The sequence below is a fragment of the Onychostoma macrolepis genome, chromosome 05, assembly GCF_012432095.1.
Source record: "Onychostoma macrolepis isolate SWU-2019 chromosome 05, ASM1243209v1, whole genome shotgun sequence".
Taxonomy (NCBI): domain Eukaryota; kingdom Metazoa; phylum Chordata; class Actinopteri; order Cypriniformes; family Cyprinidae; genus Onychostoma; species Onychostoma macrolepis.
Window position 1 is genome coordinate 43,670,851 of NC_081159.1, and position 13,211 is coordinate 43,684,061.

Sequence of the window (13,211 nt, forward strand, 5' to 3'; positions counted from 1 at the left end):
TCCCCACTTTTCAAAACACTTATAAATCACACAGAATGGAGTGTATTGAAAATCTGAAATAGCAGAGTCTCCTGTAAGGGGTAGGTTTAGGTGTAGGGTTGGTGTAGGGCAATAACACATACAGTAAGTACAGTATAAAAACCATTACGCCTATGGGATGTCCCCACTTTTCACAAAAACAAACGTGTGTGTGTGTGTCAGCAGTGTTTCTGTGCAGATGGAGATAATTGGCATTGTCATTGTAATTAGGGGCTTTGCTAATTGAGGGAGGGAGATTGATTTGGAGGTGTTTTCACGCTTCATTGTGATTGTGTTGAGTCTGGCTCACACTGATGCTGGAGTCACAGTCTGTGCAGCACTTTCTCACACTCACAGATCAACAACTCTGGGTAAAAACCAATGATGTTTTGGCAATTTGTCTCTGCCGTGAATGGCCCTGGCTTAATAAATAATAGTAATAATAATAATAATAATCCTGTTGTTATTAAAATAATTATAAACTTTAATTGTAAAAAATAAATAATAACAATTATCCTTAGATATTTAAATAATTACAAACATTTATTGTAAATACAATTAATAATAATTATTCTTATAAAAAATAATTATAAAAATACAGTTTAAAATAATGGATAATAGTTACTCTTATTATTAGTAAAATAATTTTAAATTTCATTCATTTCATTATGCTACTACTACTACTACTACTATTAATATTATTATATGTCATTATAAAAACTTATCATTCAATTATTACAGTAATAATATTTTAATAAATATATGTGACCCTGGAGCACAAAAGCAGTCATAAGCAGCACAGGTATATTTGTAGCAATAGACAACAATAAACTATGGGTCAAAATTATCCTTTTTTTTTTTTTTTAATGCCAAAAATCATTAGGATGTTAAGTAGATGTTAAGATCATGTTCCATAAAGATTTCCTACCGTGAATATATCAAAACTTATTTTTTGATTAGTAATATGCATTGCTAAGAACTTCATTTGGACAACTTTAAAGGCGATTTTCTCAATATTTAGATTTTTCTGCACCCTCAGATTCCAGATTTTCAAATAGTTGTATCTCAGTTTCAAAAAACTGACCCTTATGTCTGACTGGTTTTGTGGTCCAGAGTCACATATATAACAGTAAATAATATTTAATTTGTATAATACATTTTATAGTTATTTTTGTAATAACAATTAATAGTTAATTTTATTATTATGACTTATTTTATAATTAAATATTCTTTAATACGTGTTTAGAATTATTTTTATAATAATAACAATCAGTAGTAGTAGTATCTAAAATAAGGGAATTGGCTAAATAACATAGAGACAAAAGTATTTTAGTAAAAATATTTGCCAAAAGCAGTTTTATGGTTGGTGAGAATAATAAAAAATTGAATTCTATGTAAACTCTTTGAAAAGAGTTTTATGGTTATGGCAATAACATTTTTCTTTTAATATAAATCTTCTGAATTTTTGTCAATGTTGCAGCACCACCAGCTCGACGGCCAGCAGCTGTGACACGGATTTCTCCAAAGACGACGAGCAGCGTCTGAAGGACTACGTGCAGCAGCTGAAGAACGACCGGGCGGCCGTCAAGCTGACCATGCTGGAGCTGGAGAGCGTCCACATCGACCCGCTGAGCTACGACGTCAAACCCCGCGGGGACTCGCAGAGACTCGACCTGGAGAACGCCGTGCTCATGCAGGAGCTCATGGCCATGAAGGTGCCAAAACTCTGCTAATAATAATAATAAATCAACCTACTCTCAGAAAATCTGTCTTGACTAGGAACGCTTAGTTCATGATTCAAAGTCTGATGTTAAATTTGGGGCAAATGCTCACTAAGTCTGCATTTATTTGTTCAAAAATACAGTAAAAATTGCTAAATATTATTCCAATTTAAAACAGCTGTTTTCTATGTGAGTATCTGTTAAAATGTAATTTATTTCTGTGATGCAGCGCTGAATTTTCAGCATCATTACTCCAGTCTTCAGTGTCACATGATCTTCAGAAATCATTCTAATATGCTGATCTGCTGCTCTACAAACATTTCTGATTATTACCTAAAAACAGGTTATTATTGTAAACTAAAACCATAAAAATTTTATTACTTGAGACATTACATCAACTGAAATAAAATAATAAAATATTTCAAAATAAAATAAAACAATTTATTTCAGCTAGTTGCCAAGGTAACATTCTCATTTCCATTTAGTTTAAAAGTACTAAAATGACTAAAACTAAATAAAATAAAGCTGAAAACTTAACAGAAAACTATAGACATATTAAAAAACACATTTTAATAAAAATAACAATAAAACTTCAAAATTAAAACAGAAAGTGTAAATAGAATTTAACTTTTTTTTTTTTTTTCTTTTTTCTTTTTAATCAATTATACTACAGTTGTGCACAGATGAACATTATAAATGTCTTTACTGTCACTTTTGATCAATTCAATGCATCACTGATGAATAAAAGTATCAGTTCCTTTAAAAAAAGAATTCCTCTACTGATACAGTCAGACGTTTTAATGGAGCAAAAGCTGTAAAATGTTGGATGAATGACTGAAGCTGGAGTTTCTTACTGTAAACTGAAGCGCTTTAGTTTGGCGACGTCTCTCTGGAGTCTTTCACAGATGAAGCGTTTCTCCATGTTTAGCGTCTCTTTCTGTCAGTTTCATCTGCTGTGGCTCTCCATCAGCACCGTTTCCTCTCGTTTGATCCGTCGGTGACCTTCAGCTTTGGTATTCGGAGCAGCGGCGCGTGTTTGAAATGTGAGATTCGGTCGGACACTGACACCAGATCAGTGCCAAACACTCCAAGAGTAAATGACCTTCAGAGATTCACATGTCTAGGAGGATGTGACAGAAGCTTTGGGTCTGAAAATACAGATTCAGTGTGTGTGTGTGAGATTCCCAAACTTCTTTGAGCTAAAATATTTTCTTGAAGTTAATATTTCAATCATATAAACCAAATAAAATATTTCATCTTTTTAGTAATTATTTTATTTTTATTTTTAAATTATTTTCATTTTAATTTATTTATGTTTTATTTTTGTTATATTAAAATTATTGTAAAGTTGTTAGTGTTTTTTTATTTGTATTTTCATTTTAATATATATATTTTTTTAATTGTCTTATAAGTGGTTTATTTTTCTTATTTTCAAATGATTTTTATTTTTATTGATATTAATATTTTTCTTAGTTTCATAATATTTCATATTTTTATTCCATTTTGATTCTTTTTAAAGTGTTTAATCTATTTCAGGTAAAATATTCAATCTTTTTAGTGTTTTACTTTTATTATTTTAAATTATTTAAATGTGATTTCAAAAATATATTGTTCACATTTTCATGATATTTTATTTCTTAGTAAGTGTTTTATTTTAAAAATATTTATTTTAGTTTATTTTAAATAAAATATATCATCTTTTTATTTCATCTATTTGTATTAATTTAAAATAATTTATTTGAATGCCATTTAAAAACAATTAATATTATTTATATTTTTCATATTCTTCTCTATCTCATATTATTTAACTAGTGCTTTACATTGATGTATTTGTAAAGTTATAAATTATTTATTTTAATTTAGCATTTTTTCATCAACTCAGAAACCCCCATTAGGGAAAGCCTGGTATATGCAATAGAGCTTTTCTCATGTTTATATAGATTATAAATCGATACAAAATGATAAGAATGCACTAGGGTCAGGGTTTATATAGGGCATCAAAGGTCAGGGTTTGACGAGTGTGTGTTTGTGAAGCGTATCCGAGCCGTGAGATGCTCTCAGCGGTGATGTGACCTGTCAGATGAAGCTCTGTGAAATGAGCTGTTGGTCACAGGTGTGTGTGTGTGTGTGTGTTCAGGAGGAGATGGCGGAGCTGAAGGCACAGCTGTATCTGCTGGAGAAGGAGAAGAAAGCTCTGGAGCTGAAGCTGAGCACGAGGGAGGCTCAGGAACAGGCCTATCTGGTGCACATCGAGCATCTGAAGTCTGAGGTGGAGGAGCATCAGGAACAGAGACGCCGGTCGCTCAACTCCACCGGCAGCAGCGCTGGAGCCAAAGACAAGAGCGGGAAGGTACAGTACATACACTACAACATACTGTCCGGTGCAAATGTGTGCATGTATCATAAAAATCCTAAATGGGAACACCAAAATGCAAAAAAATTCACTTTTTTTTTTGTGGAATTTTTTTTTTATCGTATGAAAAGTTTAAAATCATAAGACTTGTGCACATCTCACATCTCATTTAACTTTATTGCACATGCTACCATTCCAAAATTATGAAATATTATTAAATAAACTATTAAATATTAAAAATTTGTTTAATTTTAGTACTTGAACTTGAGAATTGTTGGATTGGCAGCTAGCTGTAATGCAGTGAGGTGTTTTTAGTTGCTCTAAATATGATTAATGGATGGATTGATAATCCTGAATCTGAGTCTGTGTGGTTTTAGAATCTATGAATGTGTTGCTGATGACATTTATCAGCAAAGACTCTCTTGTCTGTCTGTGAGATGTAAGACTGGTAGAAGCATACTGTATCTGTCCTTCCTTCTGTCTGTCTGTCCTTCTGTCTGTCTGTCCGTCTGTCCTTCCTTCCGTCTGTCTGTCTGTCCTTCCTTCTGTCTGTCCTTCCTTCCTTCCGTCTGTCTGTCTGTCCTTCCGTCTGTCTGTCTGTCCTTCCTTCTGTCTGTCTTCCTTCTGTCTGTTCTTCCTTCTGTCTGTCTGTCCGTCTGTCCTTCCTTCTGTCTGTTCGTCTGTCCTTCCTTCCGTCTGTCTGTCTGTCTGTCTGTCCTTCCTTCTGTCTGTTCTTCCTTCTGTCTGTCTGTCTGTCTGTCTGTCTGTCTGTCCTTCCTTCTGTCTGTCTGTCTGTCTGTCTGTCTGTCTGTCTGTCTGTCTGTCCTTCCTTCTGTCTGTCCTTCCGTCTGTCTGTCTGTCCTTCCTTCTGTCTGTCTGTCCTTCCTTCCTTCTGTCTGTCCTTCCTTCCTTCTGTCTGTCCTTCCGTCTGTCTGTCTGTCTGTCTGTCTGTCTGTCTGTCCTTCCTTCCGTCTGTCTGTCCTTCCTTCTGTCTGTCTGTCTGTCCGTCCTTCCTTCCTTCTGTCTGTCCTTCCGTCTGTCTGTCTGTCCTTCCGTCTGTCCTTCTGTCCTTCCTTCCTTCCTTCCGTCTGTCTGTCTGTCTGTCCGTCCTTCCTTCCGTCTGTCTGTCTGTCTGTTCTTCCTTCTGTCTGTCCTTCCTTCTGTCTGTCCTTCCTTCTGTCTGTCCTTCCTTCTGTCCGTCCTTCCTTCTGTCTGTCCTTCCGTCAGTCTGTCCGTCCTTCCTTCTGTCTGTCCTTCCGTCTGTCTGTCTGTCCTTCCTTCTGTCTGCCTGTCCTTCTGTCTGTCTGTCCGTCTGTCCTTCCTTCCGTCTGTCTGTCTGTCCTTCCTTCCGTCTGTCCTTCCTTCCTTCCGTCTGTCTGTCTGTCCTTCCGTCTGTCTGTCTGTCCTTCCGTCTGTCTGTCTGTCCTTCCGTCTGTCTGTCTGTCCTTCCGTCTGTCTGTCTGTCCTTCCTTCCGTCTGTCCTTCCTTCCTTCCGCTCTGTCTGTCCTTCCTTCCTTCCGTCTGTCTGTCTGTCCTTCCGTCTGTCTGTCTGTCCTTCCTTCTGTCTGTCTGTCCTTCCTTCTGTCTGTCCTTCCTTCCTTCCTTCTGTCTGTCCTTCCGTCTGTCTGTCTGTCCGTCCGTCCGTCCGTCTGTCTGTCTGTCCTTCCTTCCTTCCGTCTGTCTGTCCGTCCTTCCTTCCGTCTGTCCTTCCTTCTGTCTGTCTGTCCTTCCTTCTGTCTGTCCTTCCTTCCTTCCTTCCGTCTGTCTGTCTGTCTGTCTGTCCGTCCGTCCGTCTGTCTGTCTGTCTGTCTGTCTGTCCTTCCTTCTGTCTGTCCTTCCGTCTGTCTGTCCTTCCGTCTGTCTGTCCTTCCGTCTGTCTGTCTGTCCTTCCTTCTGTCTGTCCTTCCTTCTGTCTGTCCTTCCGTCTGTCTGTCTGTCTGTCCTTCCTTCCGCCTGTCTGTCTGTCCTTCCGTCTGTCTGTCTGTCCTTCCTTCTGTCTGTCCGTCTGTCCGTCCTTCCTTCTGTCTGTCCTTCCGTCTGTCTGTCTGTCCTTCCTTCTGTCTGTCCTTCCGTCTGTCTGTCTGTCCTTCCTTCTGTCTGTCCTTCTGTCCTTCCTTCCGTCTGTCTGTCCTTCCTTCTGTCTGTCCTTCCTTCTGTCTGTCCTTCCGTCTGTCTGTCCTTCCGTCTGTCTGTCTGTCCTTCCTTCTGTCTGTCCGTCTGTCCGTCCTTCCTTCTGTCTGTCCTTCCGTCTGTCTGTCTGTCCTTCCTTCTGTCTGTCCTTCTGTCCTTCCTTCCGTCTGTCCGTCCTTCCTTCTGTCTGTCCTTCCGTCTGTCTGTCTGTCTGTCCTTCTGTCTGTCCGTCCTTTCTTCTGTCTGTCCGTCCTTCCTTCTGTCTGTCCTTCCGTCTGTCTGTCCTTCCTTCTGTCTGTCCTTCTGTCCTTCCTTCCGCCTGTCCGCCCTTCCTTCTGTCTGTCCTTCCGCCTGTCTGTCTGTCTGTCCGCCTGTCCGCCCTTCCTTCTGTCTGTCCTTCCGTCTGTCTGTCTGTCCTTCCTTCTGTCTGTCCTTCTGTCTGTCTCCTTCCTTCTGTCTGTCCTTCCGTCTGTCTGTCCTTCCTTCCGCCTGTCCGCCCTTCCTTCTGTCTGTCCTTCCGCCTGTCCGTCCTTCCTTCTGTCTGTCCTTCCGTCTGTCTGTCTGTCCTTCCTTCTGTCTGTCCTTCTGTCTGTCCGTCCTTCCTTCTGTCTGTCCTTCCGTCTGTCTGTCTGTCCTTCCTTCCGTCTGTCCGTCCTTCCTTCTGTCTGTCCTTCCGTCTGTCCGTCCTTCCTTCTGTCTGTCCTTCCTTCTGTCCGTCCTTCCTTCTGTCCGTCCTTCCTTCTGTCTGTCCTTCCGTCTGTCTGTCTGTCCTTCCTTCTGTCTGTCCGTCTGTCCGTCCTTCCTTCTGTCTGTGTTCGTCTCCAGCAGCAGCTTGTGTGAATTATTGACGAGTATCTTCTCTCTCTGTTTCGATCGATTGCTCTGCTCTGTTCTCGTCTCTCTGCTGTGAAAGCGTCTCTTCTGTGGGTGTGAGAGCGGGTTCGTCTGCTGTCGATCTCTGCTGTGCTGCGCAGGCATCTGCGTTACACGTGATGTTCTCTTACAGTCCCTGCAGATCCCAGAACGCCTCATCAAACCTGTGACCTTGATATTGTTAGCGCAGTGCTCTACTGTACACACAATCCTCTATTTATTAGCACCAGATAACGTCCAGTTATTTTTTTATTGATAATTTGTTAAAACATAAGTTCCATTTACGTTTATGTATTTAACAGTGATTAGACAGTGAATTGTGATTGTGTGATATTTGGCTGTCATGTGTTAATGAGCTCATGGTTGTGATGCCATCAACATGTTGATTTTTGAATGAACTGTTCTTTGACATTTAGCTTTAATTAATCTCTTTGGGTGTGGAGAGGATGTTTTTAAGCACTGAAAGTTACAGTGTTACACGTAAAAACAGGATTGATGCACATTTGAAACGAGAGACTTAGATATGAACAATTTAAACTATTTGATCTAGACACATAAATCTGTAATATCTGACTGACTGATGCCTGTTTGTCTGTGTGTTTACAGGACTCTGATTCTCCAGCGATCAGTCTGTCTGATCTGAGGAGTCTGAGCGACAGCGACCTCGCGGCGGAGCTCACCAGCGCCCTCAGGAGGTCAGTTCCTCTTAAACCTCTGAGCCGCCTTTTGTGGATGTTTTGTTGAGTATCATATTTGATCATCAGGCTTTTATGGCTCATATAGTCTGATTTATGATGATGAAATTCTGATGCTTGTAATGTAAATCAATGAGATCTTTATAACAGTACAGCAGATACTGACATAAAATTATATAAATATCAGTGGTCACTCCAATAATATGTGACCCTGGAGCACAAAACCAGTCATAAGGGTAAATTTTTCAAAATTGAGATTTATGCATCATCTGAAAGCTGAATAAATAAGCTTTCCATTGATGTGTATGAAAATATTTGGCCGAGATACAACTATTTGAAAATCTGGAATCTGAGGGTGCAAAAAAATCAAAATATTGAGAAAATCGCCTTTAAAGTTGTCCAAATGAAGTTCTTAGTAATGCATATTACTAATCAAAAATTGAGTTTTGATATATTTACGGTAGGAAATTTACAAAATATCTTCATGGAACATGATCTTTACTTAATATCCTAATGATTTTTGGTCTAAAATAAAAATTTATCATTTTGACTCATACAATGTATTGTTGGCTATTGCTACAAATATACCCCAGCGACTTAAGACTGCTTTTGTGCTCCAGGGTCACATATGTCTTAGTAAGATGAGATTGAAATGATCAAACATATAATGCAATGCTGATTGAGAGATGAAGAAAGAGATGTTTTGGAGGCTTGTGAAGATCATTCCTCCGCTGAGGAACAATGAAAGTAAAGCTTCTGGAAACAAACGCTCCTCAGAAGATCCTGATGATCAGATTTGAGACGCACTGATTTTTCTAAAAAATGATTGATGGAGAATCAAGTAAAGCTGAGCTGCTTCAGTCCAGAAAGTGTTCACATGGAAGTATGACTGCAGTTATTCTGACGCTTACTTGATAAAAATCAGTCAAGGTGTGTGTGTGTGTGTGTGTGTGTGTGTGTGTTGCAGAGAGAAGAAGCTGAAGGGTCGTGTTCAGGAGTTGGTGGCGGCGTTAGAAAGACTGACTAAGAGCAGTGAAGTCAGACATCAGCAGTCGGCGGAGTTCGTTAACGACCTGAAACGAGCAAACAGGTACCAAACACACAGGAACAAACGGCTCCGAGGTTTGCACTGATTTGAAAACAGGATTCAGTGTTTGTGTTCGGCTGAGCGGCGCCTCCTGCTGGTCTCAGCGCAGTGTGTTTAATACAAGCTGCTCAAATGTCACCGAACACCATTAATGCTGGTATGGCACATGGAAAATTGCTGCTGAATATATGTATTTGCATTTACCAGGGTTATTTTAGTGTTATTTATATATTATTATACTATTTATTAATATTTACAATCAGCTTTGATTTTTATATTTTTGGTTAAAATTTTTTTTTTTTTTTTTTTGTCTTTTTTTCAATATATCTAGCATTGATATATTTTTATTTCAGTTTTAGTAATTTTGGTACTTCAGCTTATTTCAGTTAGTTGTTAAGGCTACATTTCTATTTTTTCTAAGTTTTTCTTTTAATTTATATTTTTTGTTATGCACTTGTCATTTATATTCATTTTTTTATATATTTTTGTTGAGCCTTAATTATTTTCAGTACCTCAACTTATTTCAGTTAGTTGCCAAGGCAACATTTCTCATTTTGGTTAGTTTTTTTTTTTTTTTTACTGGATTTTTTCCATGTACTATTTATATTTTATTTTGTGCTTTTGCCATTTTTATTAATTTTTAAAATATTTTATTTAGCTTTAATTTTATTTTTATTTCAGTTAGTTTTAGTAATTCAACATTTAGTAATTTTAGTAAGGCAGTGTTTTTAATTTTCATTTAAGTTGAAGTTTTTATCTAATATTTTTTATTTCTATTTAGCTTTAGTTTTGTTTTTTAGTTGTATTAATTTTAGTATTTTAACTTTATTTCAGTTAGTTGCTAAGGCAGTGTTTTTGATGAAAGTTTTTAAAGCTCTGGAGTAGATGGAGTATATATATCAGTGGCTGTGCTGTGTTTGTGTGCCGCAGTAATCTGGTGGCGGCGTACGAGAAAGCCAAGAAGAAGCACCAGAACAAGCTGAAGAAGCTGGAGTCTCAGATGATGGCGATGGTGGAGCGGCACGAGACGCAGGTGCGGATGCTGAAACAGCGCATCGCTCTTCTGGAGGAGGAGACGTCTCGACCGCACACCAACGAAACCTCGCTCTGAACTCACCAAACCCTCCGGACGTCTCCGCAAAACCACACAAAAGCCATCATTCTGTCATCATTCACAGCCTGTAGGACTTTGTTCTTCTGAGGAACACGAAGCAGACGTTTCTCAGGACGTTCACGCTGCTCTTTTACACAACAGCGCCTCTCCAGATACAAAAAGCATCATAAGCATGAAACGACGGCTCAGACGTGCTCATTTTGTCACGTAGGAGACGGCGTTTATTTTATACTGTTCCGTTTTTCCAATTTATAATTATGAGGTTCACAGTTTTTATGCTTTTACTAGTCAGATTATGATGAAACTACATGAGAAAGTACAGCAGCACAGACTCAAAGAGACGAACTAGTCACAGGTTTAGTTTAATAATGATATTTCTTAGTCATACAGTGTAGAGAAATAGTTTTGAGCAATAAATGAGAACGAGGTTTCCTTCATCTGCTGATTAAACTCACATCCTCGGTTTAACCGCCTCGCAGGACTAGTTAAGCCTCCGATGAACATTCTGTCATCATTTACCCAGTTATACCTAACATCTGGTTCAGATTTATGAACTGGAAATACAGATTGCAGACAAATCAAGGCCGCAAGTTATCCATATGAGATGAATTATGAATTATTGATTTGTTAAGACACCACTTAGACAACTTATATTGGCTGATGAGATGTTGAACATCTGTATGTTATTTTATCTGTAAAGTCACTTTACAATAAAGTCTTGTTCATATTATGAACTAAAAATAAACATTATCTTTACTAACATTAGTTAATAATTCTAAAGTTATAATATTAATAAATGTTTAAATTGATCGAAGATGCTGCTTTAGAAGTATTTTTCATTGCTAGTTCATGCAAACTACTATAATCGAACAAATAAAACCTTAGTGTTACCAATTTATCATCAAAATCTAGATTTTTGTAAAATTTCAGTGTCATATTTACACTTCTGCTGATCCTGAGCAATTTTTTATGAGGTTTTTGCATTAATCAATGAAAACATTTCATTTGTTCACAAGAAATTATTTTTTTCTTTAGAAACACATGCACTGATGAATTCTGCGAACAATAATAAACGTAATTTTTTATAGCGCCTTCAAAAGTTGCATCTCAGAGCGCTTTAAAAAATAAATAAATAAAAATGCATTGAAATACAAAAAGAACTAAATTTAAGAATAACATGAAATAAAAAGAATTACAATCACGTAAAAATGACGCCGAAAAAGTGAGTTTTAAGAGAAGATTGAAAAAATGAAAGATGGCAAACAAGTTTTGATCATTTCCAAAAAATAATAGAATTTTCCAAGTGGAGAAAATTTCATTTTCAAATATTTTTTTCGAAGAACATCATTTTTATTTCATGCTGGAAATCTGATGACAGAATCTTGCTTCAGCCTTCATGTTGTGTTTGTTTGCATGCAGTTTTTGGCCGAGGAATGTAACGTCGCTCAACATCACCAAACCTCACGTTTCAGTGTTTCCCGAGAGGTTTGATCTCCATCACGTTTGGCTTCCTCCTGGACGACAGAAGCACTTTTCCACAGTCTGGTGGACCGGATCACCACATTGCCTTCTTACAGACGAGTATTTATTTCTCCCTCTCCTGCAAAATATCAGCGAGACCTCAAACTCACGGTTTTATACGATCCTGCGACTGTTTACACGCTCGAGCTACAAAGCTGTTCGTCCCACGCAGATCTAGTGAAGACGGTGATTATGCATAAACGGCTTTCACTCATATTTATCAGTTACAAGACTGACTTTTAAGTGCTTGACATGGTGAAATATTCAATGCAATAGAAATGCTTCTCTCTCGTTCGAGTACCAATCTGCCCACAGAAAGAGGCGCTGTTATAGAACTACTTTAATGTGAACAAGCATTTAATACAAGAATCCATTACTCATAATGCAGGTTTATTGATCTGCTTCTGTGACTTCATGCTGGACGATCAAATGTCAGCGACTGGTTCACGTTTTCATGCTCTTTCTTTGTGCATCAGTAAGTAAAGGAATCCTTCCTTTCATGAAAGTATATGCATATCCATAAACGATGGGCTGGAGAAACTATAAAGGGTTTGTGAATTGTACTTAATTTGCACAGATCTGTTTATGAATCAAATCTTTGCAATCATTTTGTTTTATTTTAATACAGAATGTATTTGTTTATATAATAAAGAAATAATGCAACGCTTCATGTTGATGGCTCCAGTCATTTTAACAGCTATATTTTACTGCCAGAGTTTCTCACTTTTATGCCAGATGCATTTCTGCATTGAAATATTCAAAGAAATGTAGGTTGAGGTTCATTGATTGAATGGTGAAACGTTATTACAGTGTCACGAATGTTACAAAGATAAAAAAATTTTCATTCAAGTCAGCATAATGTTCCAAGTGCAATGCATTATAAAAAAAAAAAATCTCAATCTTAAAATAAAATTCAGTTATCGATGTTCTTAAAAATACTAGTAATTTAAGAATTTTAATTCTCAAAAATTTGTATTTTTTTGGGCACCCAACTTTTCTACACATTTTAAATAGTTTAAGTACATCTTTTTAGTTGTCAAATATTTTCTGTTTAATCTCTAATTGTCATGCCATTCGAATTTCATATAAAGAAATTTAACCCAAAAAGCAAATTATTCTTCCTTCGAACTGGTTTTCTTTAAAATACAAATCTTGTGTAATCAGAAGCGCATTTAAAACTGGAATATAATCTATATTTCAGTCGCATGTTTCAAAAACACACAAACCTTTCTGGATTACAATCTGCCATCAAAATGAAACGGCTATAAACGATCCGCCACCTGCAGGATCCTCACATGCGATGTAGCGTATTATCTGGGAAAACTTCATCGCTATTTTGAGGCGACTGAAACAGTGCACGGTTGACCAACTAAACCCTGGGGCTTGTACTATGAAGCCGGATTATCTGGCTAGCCTGCTCAATTTCACTTTAGTTTGCACCAATCCTGGGTTAAGTACGTACTTAATATTTTCTTAAGAACATTGTTGGTTCTCAAATTTCTTCTATGAATTTCAAGTTCTTAAAAGCAACTTTTTAAACTCTCAGATATTTCTCTAAAAACATTTTTTTTAATCTGAAATGTTTTTCTAAGTACATTTAAGTTCTCAAATATTTTCTTAAGAACATTTAATTTCTTAATTTTCAATCTTCAAATTCTTAAACATAACTGAACATAACATTTGCTCATTTAAGAACAAT

At 37.2% G+C, this 13,211-nt stretch overlaps 1 protein-coding gene across 5 annotated transcripts in view; it reads left to right on the plus strand.

The window, feature by feature from the left end:
• Nucleotides 1–12,179, plus strand: part of mcc (MCC regulator of WNT signaling pathway) — a 92,364-nt gene extending 80,185 nt beyond the window's left edge. For 3 of the 5 annotated variants that reach the window (XM_058775869.1, XM_058775871.1, XM_058775872.1), the window contains 5 exons: nt 1,499–1,733; nt 3,877–4,089; nt 7,702–7,790; nt 8,758–8,880; nt 9,808–12,179. In XM_058775869.1, coding sequence (XP_058631852.1) covers nt 1,499–1,733; nt 3,877–4,089; nt 7,702–7,790; nt 8,758–8,880; nt 9,808–9,988 — 841 coding nt within the window. In that variant the 3' untranslated portion in view covers nt 9,989–12,179. The remainder of the gene's footprint in view (nt 1–1,498; nt 1,734–3,876; nt 4,090–7,701; nt 7,791–8,757; nt 8,881–9,807) is intronic. The other 2 variants (XR_009271342.1, XM_058775870.1) reach the window with 2 other exon arrangements.
• Nucleotides 12,180–13,211: the final 1,032 nt, after the last annotated feature.